The sequence below is a fragment of the Juglans regia genome, chromosome 16, assembly GCF_001411555.2.
Source record: "Juglans regia cultivar Chandler chromosome 16, Walnut 2.0, whole genome shotgun sequence".
Classification (NCBI taxonomy): domain Eukaryota; kingdom Viridiplantae; phylum Streptophyta; class Magnoliopsida; order Fagales; family Juglandaceae; genus Juglans; species Juglans regia.
This window is the reverse complement of record NC_049916.1, coordinates 28,249,496-28,262,727: the sequence shown is the minus strand read 5'-3', so window position 1 is coordinate 28,262,727 and position 13,232 is coordinate 28,249,496. Positions and strand designations below refer to the sequence as shown.

General features: G+C 35.7%; 1 protein-coding gene across 3 annotated transcripts in view; it reads right to left on the bottom strand.

The window, feature by feature from the left end:
- The window catches only part of LOC108982284 (DExH-box ATP-dependent RNA helicase DExH7, chloroplastic), a 31,212-nt gene extending 18,605 nt beyond the window's left edge, over positions 1 to 12,607 (bottom strand). For 2 of the 3 annotated variants that reach the window (XR_001994678.2, XM_018953610.2), the window contains exons 1-17: positions 12,216 to 12,607; positions 11,890 to 11,995; positions 11,571 to 11,758; positions 11,060 to 11,113; positions 10,019 to 10,169; positions 9,547 to 9,929; positions 8,880 to 9,098; positions 6,106 to 6,217; positions 5,695 to 5,892; positions 5,013 to 5,092; positions 3,629 to 3,751; positions 3,361 to 3,447; positions 2,335 to 2,435; positions 1,767 to 1,824; positions 1,189 to 1,254; positions 772 to 854; positions 481 to 661 (exon numbers count right to left, since the gene is read on the bottom strand). Coding sequence is in view for 2 of the 3 variants with exons in the window: in XM_018953610.2 (XP_018809155.2) it covers positions 481 to 661; positions 772 to 854; positions 1,189 to 1,254; positions 1,767 to 1,824; positions 2,335 to 2,435; positions 3,361 to 3,447; positions 3,629 to 3,751; positions 5,013 to 5,092; positions 5,695 to 5,892; positions 6,106 to 6,217; positions 8,880 to 9,098; positions 9,547 to 9,929; positions 10,019 to 10,169; positions 11,060 to 11,113; positions 11,571 to 11,758; positions 11,890 to 11,995; positions 12,216 to 12,524 (2,499 nt within the window). In the remaining variant the exon portion in view is untranslated. The remainder of the gene's footprint in view (positions 1 to 480; positions 662 to 771; positions 855 to 1,188; positions 1,255 to 1,766; positions 1,825 to 2,334; positions 2,436 to 3,360; positions 3,448 to 3,628; positions 3,752 to 5,012; positions 5,093 to 5,694; positions 5,893 to 6,105; positions 6,218 to 8,879; positions 9,099 to 9,546; positions 9,930 to 10,018; positions 10,170 to 11,059; positions 11,114 to 11,570; positions 11,759 to 11,889; positions 11,996 to 12,215) is intronic. The other variant, XM_018953609.2, reaches the window with a different exon arrangement.
- Positions 12,608 to 13,232: the final 625 nt, after the last annotated feature.

The window sequence follows — 13,232 nt, the reverse complement described above, 5'->3', positions numbered from 1 at the left end:
AAACTATGTATTGTTTATTAGGTTTTGTGATAGTAGATAAGAAATTTTGAATAATTTTTTTTTTATATATATAATGTATTAGGGTTTGTGAAAGTGGATAGGTGGAGTTGAAAAGTTGTTTGAATATTATTTTTTTGCGTAGTTTTTGCTTTGAATTTTGTAAAAGTAATTTTGATTTTTGTGTTTTTACTTTTCACTAAAATCTAGGCAAATGATCGGATGAAAAGTTGAAATAGAATTTTTTTTTCAAGTTCAAAAAATGTTTGAACTTAAGTCTAAACATTTTTTAAAACATTGTTAACCAAACATGACCATAATATTTCGACATTTTCATGAGCAAGTGGAAAACATTAGGAAAAGCAAAAAGATGGACCTAAGAGAAACTTGTCCTAATTTAATACAACAGTGAAAAAGCAAGCAAAAATGTTCACAGAGTTCCATGACAAAGTAAGGATAGTCAAGGAATCAAAATCATGATACCTTCTCCTTGGTGGATTCATTCCTAATAGAAGCTGGAGAATCGGAAGGAAGGTGATAATTAATACTTTCATATATATCCTCAAGAAAGTAAGTTGTCACGGGATGAGTTCTGCCTTCTGCAGTAATTATTGGGCAATTCCCAAAGTATCTTGAAAACAAATTGGAATCTACAGTAGCAGACCTGAACATTCAAACTATATAAGCCCACAAAAATGAAGAAAGCTTAATATAGATCAAAATACAAATAAGATATGCATAATTATATCTACAAAAAAGTGGAAATTTGCATACATAAGAAGGACCTTCAATTTTGGTTTGCCATAAGAAGATTGCTTCTCTATCAGATTCTTCAAAACAATTAGTAGAAAATCACCCTGTTACGGAGAAAGAATCTTATCAAAATTCAGGTCAGAGTACATTACCTCTTATTACAACATCCACAGTCTTATCGAGGAATAGGTGTATAACTCAATGAAGTACCAATTACATGTGACCGTAAGTGATAAAGACACTAAAATTAAAACCCACCATACCACCTATAACAGGTTAAAATGAACCAGAGAGAATAGCTGGAAATAACAAGAGTTTTTATTTCAAGTAAATATTTGTGCATTTCATTGACTGTGAAAAAAATAGTGCAAATGAACTCATAATCACAAGACCCACTTAGAATATATCAACGAACCACCCATGGTAAAATTAACTCACCAACAAAGATCGTTCATGCACTTCATCAACTATGACATGAGTAACACCAGTCAAGTTTTTGTCCCCCTGAAAATTTGAAAAACACAACAATCAACAATGAAGGTTGGTGTGCTTTCAATGGGAAGAAAAAAGAAATTAGAGGTCCCAAAACAACTGACTATAATATATATCAAAGCCTACTTTTACTAAATTTGACCAGTTATTCCATTGTAAAAGAATAACTGTGGTAATTAAAATAGTCAAAACACAAGGGCATATGCACAGAAAATATTTAAAAAGAATTCACTTCAATTAAATAAAGATATGAAAAATATAGCACTGGTGCCAAAACAACTATCACAAAAACATAACGAGCAAAATTTAAATCTGATATGAAATTTAAAAAGAAAAAAAAAACTATCATAAGCATCATATTGATTACAACAGATTCAAAAAAACCACCCCACCAAAGACAAGTGCATACATTACAAAAAAGTAACAAACAAAATGTAACCCTGGTATGACATAAAAATCAGCATGAGTACCATATTGATTACAATAGATTCATAATAACCACCCAATTAGACAGGAGGGAATACCGAGAATTTTCTTAGAAGAATGCCTGTAGTACAAAAGAGAAGCTTTGTTTTTTCATTCCTGAGATTGTGAAATTAAGCAAAAGAAAAAGGCAAATATCAGTGACACATTTTTCATAGATGTATAAGAAGGTATGGCATATCAATTAGCACTGATGTGATCACTAAATCCATTATACTCTCAAGTTTTCAAATGGAAATTAGTAGCTCTCTTTGCTTGTTAACATTCATATATTAAATAAAACAGCACCTACTTGATTTCATGTACATTAAAAATATATCTCAACCAAACACTTGAAAATGTGCTTAGTAGATGAAGAAAAAACCTAAAACGAAGAAAAGAAAGAATTTTTGACAACCAAACTCCAAGATTAGAAATCCCAGAAAAACATTAGGAGAAATGAAACTGTGTAAACCTCTCAAACTCTTTTTTTTTATAAGAAATAACCTATTGAACAATAATATATAAAATTAAAAAAAAAAAAAAAACAGGCATGACATCAGATAAAATGATGCCTCTGTTATTCCATGCACTATTCAGAGTCAATTAGTGGAACAAGAATCTGAACACCTTGCACTATCAAGACGGACTTGGTAACCAACCAAAGAACCATCTGAACCTGGTGAAGGTTCACAGCGCTCATCAGCAACCCTTTCCGCCACAGAAATAGCCTGCAATACAATGCAGCAAAGACAAAAACTATGGTCAACAGGTAAGAAAGAATACCCCGTGTTACTTATCAAAAATAAAATAAAAAGAATACCCCGTGTTACAGTATAACAAAATCTTTAAATATATATACATGTATATAATTATCTGCTGAATACTGTGGAACAATGAATCTCAAGACAAAAGGGACAGTGCTTTTAAAAAAATATATAGCATCAACTCAACCAGGAGTAAATATGTCGGTCATGGATTAATAACACTTTTTCAAAAGTAATATGATCTTATTAACAATATGAAAGGGGCGCAACCTTAGTACAAAGGAGGTATACAAGAGAAACCATATTCGGGAGTAAAAGAATTAATAACACAAATTGCAAGCTTGATTGGCACCTTTGCTACCACCACAATCCTGAAATAATAACTAAATGTCCAGAAATCCAAGCGTGAAGCCAGTCAATAGAAGTTTCTATTAGATAGACATGCCAAAGGGCATAGGAAATCATCTCATGATTCACTCTGGACAGCATGAGAGAGAGATCATCTTTCAAAGGATGTACAACTGTTTGACTCTTTAAAGGAAATGGAGGAAAGTTGTTAGTCAAGGTGCTATCAGATCCCTGGATGTCCCAGAAGACCAGCTAGGGAACTTTGCAAGACATAAAGCCCACCATTCTTTGACAGACCAGAAGGATTTAAAGAGATCGTCAGATCGATAAGGAATCTGATTTGCAAGAACAACCTACTAAAAAACACATTCAAAACAAATTAACCAGCCAAGTGATGGTACATTAAAGACAAGATGATTTATGCTGGTGGCACTGATTTAATCTAATTCTTCACAACAAGACATTCATGAAATACACAAGTGAACTAAAGCTGTACAACATAAGGTACACATTACATTAATGTGAAAAAATTTGTACCCACCGCTATTCTCCTTGGTTGCGTGCATATGATGTTGCACTGTCCACCAAATCCGGATTCAACCATATCATCCAAAATAAATTGTGGAACCTACATAGAATGCAACTCATATAAGCTGTGGTGCTGTTCTACTAAGGGAGGATAATTGGAGCAGAGTAATAATAGCCATGCCAAAAACTCTGAATACTAGAGACATTCCATGACTAAACGGATAAAAAATGAACATTGAAAAATATAGAATGCTCGAAGCAAACTAAAAATGAATGTAAACCTGAGTTGTCTTCCCAGAGCCAGTTTCCCCACAAACAACAAGGACATTATTCTCCTTTAAAAGTTGCAATATTTCACCCTTCAAAGCAGCAATAGGAAGGGCAGCCCTAGTTTTCAACATCTCCTAAAGGAAATAACACGTGAAATGTAACAAACAGAAAAAAGAGAACACAAACTGGAAATGCACGAGGAAAAAAATTATAATGGAAAATGCTAGAGAAACTTGCAATTGCAAAGTGGAACCAGCATGAAATATATGAATATGCAGACTATTTAATGACTCTAGCTGACTCTAGCACACATTGCTTGACCACAAGTGAGAAATGATTTTAACATCATTGAAATTACCCAAATACTCCTGTACAGTAAAACTTCCAAAGGTCTACCAATTCTATCAATTACTTTGTTAATCAATATTCAGGCAATTATTCAATAAGAACAGCATTAACATAAAATAAATCAATTGCATAACACAAAAATTGATAACGAAGGGAAACCCTTTAAAGAACTCTTTAAAGGTAAAACCCTATGGGACAACCTACCCAGAAATGTCAATCCACTACTTGAAAATCTTTTACAAGCAAGTTTCCATTACAAAAAATTTGTCAATTGACACTCTTCCTTGACCAAACAAATGACCCGTTTGTCTCTACCACAATAGTAGCCAAAACCTCTAACGATCTTCAAATATTAACTTATCTATTGGAACTCCAGTAGCTGAAACGATCACACTATCTGAATCTCGGATCACAATCACAATCACATTCTTTGAGAGAAACAATATGAAAATTCTCAAAGGAATTTTCTCACCAAAATAAGCACTGGGAAGTGCTCTAAAAAATCTCCAAAATTGAATCTCTACATTTCCTAAATAGTAGGACAGTTTAAATGTATTTCTGGAAGCAGTTTCCAAGTCCCAGTGAAATTTTGCTGACAGATTGAATCTATCACGACGGTTTTGCTAACCGCAGAAAATTATCTCCACAGACTTGTAGCCGTTTCAAATTCAAACTCTTCAATGGATAAGATAAGAACCTTGAGACACAGAATTACATGTTTTCACTTATCTGAAATACTTAATTACAAACTCCAAACAAACTCAAAATATTTTACATTCAACAACTCACAAAATTTAAACTCAAGATGATGTATATTATCTTAGTCACATAATGCTAGCCAAACTCTTCAAATTCAATCATGAAACTCAAAGAATGGTAAGGAGGCAAATCCAAAGAACATGAACATAAAATAATTATTCTCTATATTGCCTACAAAAGATGAGGAAAATACCTAAAATCCAGCTAAAATATAAAAGAATGCACACAAGACTTTGGGAGTAACACAAGTAGACATTGCAAACTTGAAGGGAGTTCAGATTAAACAACCTTGTATCTCTTCATTTTCATTTTGATCTCTTGTTCTCGTCTCAAATATGCACTCTCCATCTCTTTCCTTTTGTCTACTCCTGCAATATAAGCTCAACATAAATTAGGGAAGATAAATCAACACCAATCAAAAACTCATATTTACTTTTCTTTTTTCGTTTAGAACATGTCAACTTACCCCGACTGAATTTCTCTTTTTCCTTTTCCTTTTTCCTAAAAATTTTGGACCTATGTTTATTAAATACATTATCAGTTGGATGAGCACAGAGCAAACTTGCAATCTCCCACCAAGTGCTAAAACCTTCAGTAATCAAAGCTTACAGGCTCTTATCAAACTGGCCGCTGAAATATCTTAAATATTTTCTCACATTTTTCTTCCTTTTAGTTATCTATTTGGCCGTGTTTGGTTTAGCATGCACCTGTGGGGGTGGGGTTGGGGGGCTTATAAAGGTAAAGAACTAGATTTCTTTATTGGCAAGTTACACACACACCAGATGGGTCTTGAACCCACAACCACACCTTTCCACCCCCTTATTACTTGGAAATAGGTGTTGTTTGAGCTACAGCATATTGGAACAAAAAGAACTAGATGTAAAAAAGGTCAATCCAGTATCAAAATAGAGCACCTCTACTAACAAGAAAGTCAGAGACAATGCAAACAAGCATAAGAGAAAGAACATACTGTCAATTAATGAATCAGAAGCAGCAACAGTTGAGTTCTTATAGTCTTCAACATGGAGCTTCTGAAAATTTTCTGGTAGAGAACAATCCACCACATCATCAGAAGCAGTTGAACTAGATTGATCAGCTTTCAATAACGAATCCACAAAACCAGCCCTTCGATCTTCCTCACTGTCTTCCATATTGGCCAATGACTCCCCTGTAAGTGTAAGCTTTCAAATGTTAAGCCAATAGCTAACTACTTTAACAAGTTGACATTTTTTACTATCCTGATAAACAATATCATCTCGCACTAAATGCGAAATGAATATATATACCCATATTGAAAAGGATATTAATCTACAAGAATTCAAAGATTTCCAAGAGTTTCAATTTTTCAGCTTTATGTCTTGGAGAGAAAAGAAAATGTCACCTTCCTTCCATTGCATGACAAGTGAGGCATAGGGCTCCATAACTAGCAGGTGAACTGGGAGATCAGGAAACAGATGACAAAGAGCAAATGCTGCCACTCTATTCTGTGCATCCTGTGATGAAAATGGTTCGTGTATTTATATTTACAAAGAGCCATCTATAATCCAATATGTAAATTTAAAAATCAAGGCACGACTTACCACTCGATGTACTAGTGTAATATGAAGAACCTCCCTTAAAATAATAACACCAGTGATGACAACATTGAAGTATCAAAGTACTAAAATAGGTGGTTTAGGGGAGAAGGTATGCCATCCTATCTCCAATGGTGGTTTGGGTATCAGAAATATGCGGCTGTTTAATCGGGCGTTACTTGGTAAATGGTTGTGGAGATATACCAAGGAGCCAGAAGCCCTATGGAGAATTGTGATAGAAAATAAATATGGTGGTTTAGGGGAAGGTTGGTGTACTAGAGAAGTTAGAGGGACACATGGAAGGGGGCTGTGGAAGTATATTAGAAAAGGGTGGGAGGTTTTTTATCGACACACGAGATTTCAGGTGGGGTCAGGTGCCAGGATCAGATTTTGGAAGGATACATGGTGTGGTAACAGTGCCCTAAAAGAGTTGTTTCCTATTCTTTTCCAGATAGCAAGTGCCAAAGAAGCTACAGTGGCGGAGGTCATGGGAATTTCAGAAAGAAGTATCCACTGGAATATTAATTTCAACCGGGCGGCACAGGATTGGGAGATGGAGATTTTTGCAGAATTTTATAGTTATCTATACTCTTTTAATCCTAATACCCAGCATGAGGATAGCCTTTGGTGGATTCCTGCAGGAAAAGGGGTTTTCACTGTTCGGTCCTATTATAAGGTCCTTACACAAGCGCCAGGGGCACAGTTTCCCTGGAAAAGGCTCTGACGACACAAGGCCCCTCCAAAAGCTTCTTTCTTTGTGTGGACAGCGGCATTAGGCAAGATTCTTACTACAGATAATCTGAGAAAGAAGAGGATAATTATCGTAGACTGGTGTTGTATGTGTAAAGGAGGAGGTGAGGCGGTAAATCATTTACTCTTGCATTGTGAGGTAGCTAGGGCGCTCTGGAATGAGGTTTTTCAAAGGATGGATCTTGCTTGGGTTATGCCGGAATCCGTGGTGGATATATTGGCGTGTTGGACATTTATTCGAGGTGTGCATCAAATCAAAGAGATTTGGAAGATGATTCCTATTTGTATCATGTGGTGCCTATGGCAAGAGCGAAATGAGAGGACGTTTGAAGACAAGGAGAGATCGATGGAAGAACTAAAAATTTTCTTTTTTAGGACTCTTTGTACTTGGGCCATTGCTGTGGACTTTAATGGCATGGAACTTCATGATTTCCTAGTTTCTAACATGCCTTTGTAAATAGGGCATACATTTTTGTAACTGGCAGTTGTTGCCTTTTTGTCAATAATACTTATCTTACTTATCAAAAAAAAAAAAAAAATAGGTGCACACATGAACACACACGCTTTCAATTTTAAAGAAAAAATGAAGAGTTAAAACTTGAGCGACCCAATTTGACATCTGGTAGAAAAAAGTTGAGTCCAATTGCGCATAGTTCATTTTCATTTCTAAAGAAACAATGATCAGACCAAACTCAAACTATGATGAGCCATGGGAGGCCCAAGCCACATCTGAGCTCGTTCTTCAAAAGAACTAGTCAATGATACAATTGGAACTCACTTGAATCATTATAAAAAGCAAAAACTTCTCCCTTCTAAGCAATATGGGATCTCATTCACCACTTATGCTCCCTCAATATAGAGTATCAGAATCTCCCCTATTAAATTCTCAACATCCTCGTCGAGTCATTCTATTATAAATGACACGACTCAAGTCCTACACTTCTTATTAAAATTGGCTCTGATACCATTTCTAGGGAAGCTTAAGCAACATTTGGGCCCATACTCCAAAAGGACCAGTCAATAAAATAATTGAAGCCCCTTTAAATCATTACAAAGAGCAATAACTTCACCCTCCCAAGCAATATTAGATCTCAATCACCACCTATACTCACTTGATATTGGGTATCCCACAAACACACCTATGTTTACATTAGCATGATACTTTCAAACACATAAATGAGTCTCTAATCTTCTCCACCTCCTTACCATTTGTGGTTAGCCAAAAAAATAATACAACTATTGATTTTCACAAGGTGTAACAGTTGTAGAGCCAAAAGCTATACACATTTCTAAAGAGAGTTATTATATTCTCAAACCGGTGTGTAGATCACAACATCCACATCACTTAAATAGTAAAATTTGATTTGTAAGATTTAAATTTTAAAATTTATATTCCAAATCAAATTATTCTATATAAGCACTTTAGATGGTGTGCTCTACACACCGGCTTGAGAATATAATTTTCCTTTCTAAAGTCCCATCTCCTTTCCAACCATGATTAGCAAAAAATGTAGATAGCCTGAAGGATCAATGCCTTAACTGATATATGATTGGGCAGATAGCCACTAGAGACCACTGAAATTTATCAACATACCTCAAGAATCCAGTGAATTGTCTTCAAATAGGTACAAAAAATAAAACTAAGTGAACAAACATCAAAGTACAAATGATAGATTGATAGCACACAAAGTATGCTGTCAAAACATGCATCAGCGATCTAGAAGTTCAGACTACTGCAGAAGATTCAGAGGAAAAAATTTCTTTAAGTAAATTAATATCATAATTATGCAGAATATAACAGGCATTAGCGGTTTTAGAGATTAATGAGCACCTCAGCGGATTCAAAGGTTCCATCCTGATCTGGAAGCTGAAGTGTGATCAGGCCCCCAGCTTTTCTGCTCTTACCTCTCCCACTAGATCTACGCAACACACTGACAGCATAAGAGAGACTACTTTCTTTGCCCGGCACTTTATTGAATTTTGGTGCTTCCCACCCTGATCTTTGACATAATTGGTGAAGAACAGCCTTGGGGATCTTTTTCGGGTCCCCCTGCCATCGGTTAAAAAATATTAGAGTAGCATGACAATCAGATAGAACTTGCAATAAATAGAAAATAAATAAATAGAAGGCATAGGAGCCACATGAAAACCAAAAAGAGACAAACATCAAGCATTTCAAAATGCAAATGTCAATCCACCATATAGAAAAATACAAGCTTTTTCTATGGTAAAACTTGTGGGTGCACAATTTATTATAATCAAGCATCAAACAGTTGATTTTCAGCAATCTTCTGACAGAAAAGTTGGATATCAAACTAATTGAATCATTTACTAATCACCATTAGTCCCAAAAGTTTAAGCTAATTCGAAATAATGTATTTAATCATTCAAATTATATCCTTTAACAATTACCAACTACATATGAGTAAAGCCAGACACATCAAATCCATATTCTAACCATCATTATAATTTTTTACAAATGCCATTTGACAAATTACCTTCTTCCATATGCCATCCAATTTTTCCAAACTCTTCTCATCATACAATTTTCTGATCTTTTCTCGCTTCTGAAGTTTCAAAACTTCAGGAGATAAACCATCATTAGATGGGGCATCTTCTAAAAAGAAACCACCAAGCTCTACATCTTCTGACTCTTCTTTTGCACCATGTTTTTCCTCAGTATATGAACTAGAAGAAGATTTCATTGGAAAATCCTTAGAGCTACAGCAATCCATATCTGCTTCCACAACAAAGGCTGACCCAGCTTCAACATTGCATAATGATTTTCCTTCGGAATGCTCATGAGGCATGGAACTAGTACTTGTGTCCTTAGAAGCTCGTTCATATTCAAATTCTGATGCCAAGATGTTATCTGATAATCCTGCAGATGAAAATTAAACGGCGCATGACAAGAGGTGCAGAAGAACACAATCCTTTACAAAAATCAGCAAAGAGTTTAAATTTTTTAACCTAGAGCAGACAATTCTTGTTTGAGTTTGCGGATAACATTGCCTGCACGCTCCTGGCTTTTCTTATCCCCTTTTTCCTTTGCTTTCGTTGCTTCCAACCGTGCAGCATGGTACTCTTTCGCGATAACATCGTACGACCTAGGTCCATGGACCTATTGCAATATTTTTTTTTTTTTTTTGTAAGATGAAATTTATTGAGTCAAAAAGGTTGTTAGCCCAATACACGGTGCATACAAGAGAAACATCTAGAAAGTCCTGAAAAGTAGCACAAGAAAAAATGGCTGGTGGGCCCCTATACAATGATATGAGGAGTATAGAGAGAATGACTTCAATTCTAACACTGGTTTTCACAATCATTTTTTCAATAAATCGGTGTTATTAAAACATAGAGGACGAAACCCATATACTCGACTCAAAAAACCCATTGCAAGACTCGACTGTTGAACCCAATACGTTCCAGAACTATGGGACTATCATGGAGAAAACTTCTGTGTAGCACATTGGTATCACCTCAACAGCCAGTGTTGCCACGACCCTCTGCAATTCTTTCATATGGGTGGCACCCCATGCTTATAGCATGCAAACAAATATTCAGAATCTTATGGCGCAGAGAAACATCACTTTAAATCACAAACTGAATAAACCTTGCAAGAGGCAATTACAAACCAAATAGAAGCTATATTCTCTTTATATAGAACTACTCTAAATTGCCTCTACCACACATATATGTATGAGGAAGACTTCATTGACACCAGTGTAAAGCTAAATTAGTTTTATTCAGTTCCATTGACTTCTTATAGGATTTTTGTACTAACAAACACATCAATGGACAGCATCAAGCCATTCAATAAATATTATTCACTTATTAGCATAGCTAATTATTTGAGAAAGGAGAGGGAGGGAGGGAGAGGGAGGGGGAGGGGGAGAGTACTTTAAGTTATTGTAACAAGACAAACTACAAAAGGAATGATGTTTCCCTGTTATGTTGAGACAGAAATAATTATCAGGTACCTAATAGTGGCAAACAATCAATTGTAAATACCTCCTCAAGGGAACCGTTATCAACCACATCATCTTCCCAATTTGTAGAATCATCCTGCAAATAATATCGAAGTGTTTTTAATTCCTCCACTGCATGAACTATCTCCCAAAACAGTTTTCTTCCAAATACATGCAGATATATATATATATATATATATATATTTATATATGTTATAATACTTATTCTTTAGAAATGCAGCCAGTTGATAGAAAGTGCTCAAATTTTCAACTTATTATTCAATTCAAGATGAAATGCAACTTATGATTTCTGATATATCTAATTCCAATAGTTCCTCGTGTATCTAGGGAAAGCAAATATCAATTTTTTGATCGGTAAAAAAAACCAAATATCAATTGTATTTAATCAACATATATTTAGCAATAAATAAAACTGAAACAAGAGAGAGAGAGAGAGAGAGAGAGAGAGAGAGAGAGAGAGAGATTTTGAGCATCTTATTAGGAGATATATATGCTTGGGGTAGTAAATATGCTAATGCAATATGTCTCCGTACCTCTTGCTGTTGCTCCACATATTGCCTGATCCAATTAGCTTGAGAAGGTTGACGTGAATCTAGAGTATCATCATCCCACCGGCCCTTGATCTTAATAGAAATTTCTGGAGGTTCCTCCTTAAACTCAGTAGATGGGTCCACCGAAGGCGTCCAACCTTCCCGTGAATTCAATATGACACCAACAGAACCTGGCATTGAAGTTTGGTGATATCAGTATACAAAAATCCAGCGCAGTTTCATTCAGTTACTGCAAAAAGTAAATAGCAAGCACCATCTACACTTAAGAAAAACAATAAGATCATAACGAATCCAAATATACCTCCACTTGTATGTAGAGAGTTCCCGCTAGCGAACTTCAATGGAAGCTCATTACCCGGCAAATTCAAGCATAACCAATCAAGGGCAGCCTCAAATGTAGCACCCTCCTACCCAATACAATGAAACACGAGACTTAATACTAACTACGCACAAGCTAATAAAAGCGTGGATACAAGGACAATCTTAAGAAGGTATAAGAACCAACCTGCGGTTTTAACAATCCATGCCGGATCGTATCAAAACGTAAATTTTATTTTCTCTTCTTTTGTTTTGTTCATAATTTTCTCGGTAGCCAAACATAGAGAAATGAATATGTAACAATGCTACCTTGAGAGCGGAGAGAGCGAGTTCGACTTGATCATTGGTAAATCCTTCGCAGGAGAGCTTCTCGTAAACGGTCTTAAGCTTCTTGGCCTTCTGGGCCTTGGAGAGAGTATCATCGACCGGAGCCGCGGACCGGGCAGAGTTGTTGTTGAGCAAAAGGCGGCGGAGCCGGTTCTCGTTCTCGGCCGAAATTTGGAGCCTGGGACCGGACGAGGACGAAGACGAAGACGAAGACGAAGCTTGTGGTGTGGCTCTGGACGAAGATTTTGAATGAGCCCTGTTGCTACTGTTGTGTTTCTTCTTGGGAGCCATTTCGCTTTGGTTTCCGACCGGGAGCTGATCGACTTGGACCACTTGGGAAATTCAATACCTATAACATAGCCAAGGAAATTCGAATCCGGTAATCTCAAAAAAAAAAAAAGAAAAAACGGAAATTAGAGAGCCGTGAACTATGAACTATCAGTGAATAATAGATAACTCAACATTAGACACAGTTAATATTATGATTACATTCTTCCGAATTACAAAATTTCCTTACATTAATAAATACTGATAAATAAATCAATAAAATCATTTTAAAAAACCTGATTCTACATCGTAAAAATTAAATAAATGAACGACAGTAAGCTTAGCTTATTCCCCCATTGTATGAATAAAAGAGGATTGAAAAGATAATTAAAGGGGAAAATAAAGCAATCTATCTATAATATTTTACAAATAAGAAATTTTATACATCAGTCACTATTTATTTTCATAATTTATATCTATTGTTGATACGGTAAAAATCGCTCAACAGGACGGAATGGGAGAAATAGTCATTCTCGGCCCACTGGACGACTTGGGCCTCGTTCAATGTTGTTTGGGGCCCCTGGCAGCATTCCGGTGTGGCTATACGGCAGTTGTGTGTACGTCTATGGCGGTGAATGAAAAACACAAATGTAGAAAAATAAAATATATAAACACATGGATGTACGTGGTTCGGCATAATGCATATGTCCACGGGCGTTTGAGAAGAAGAAA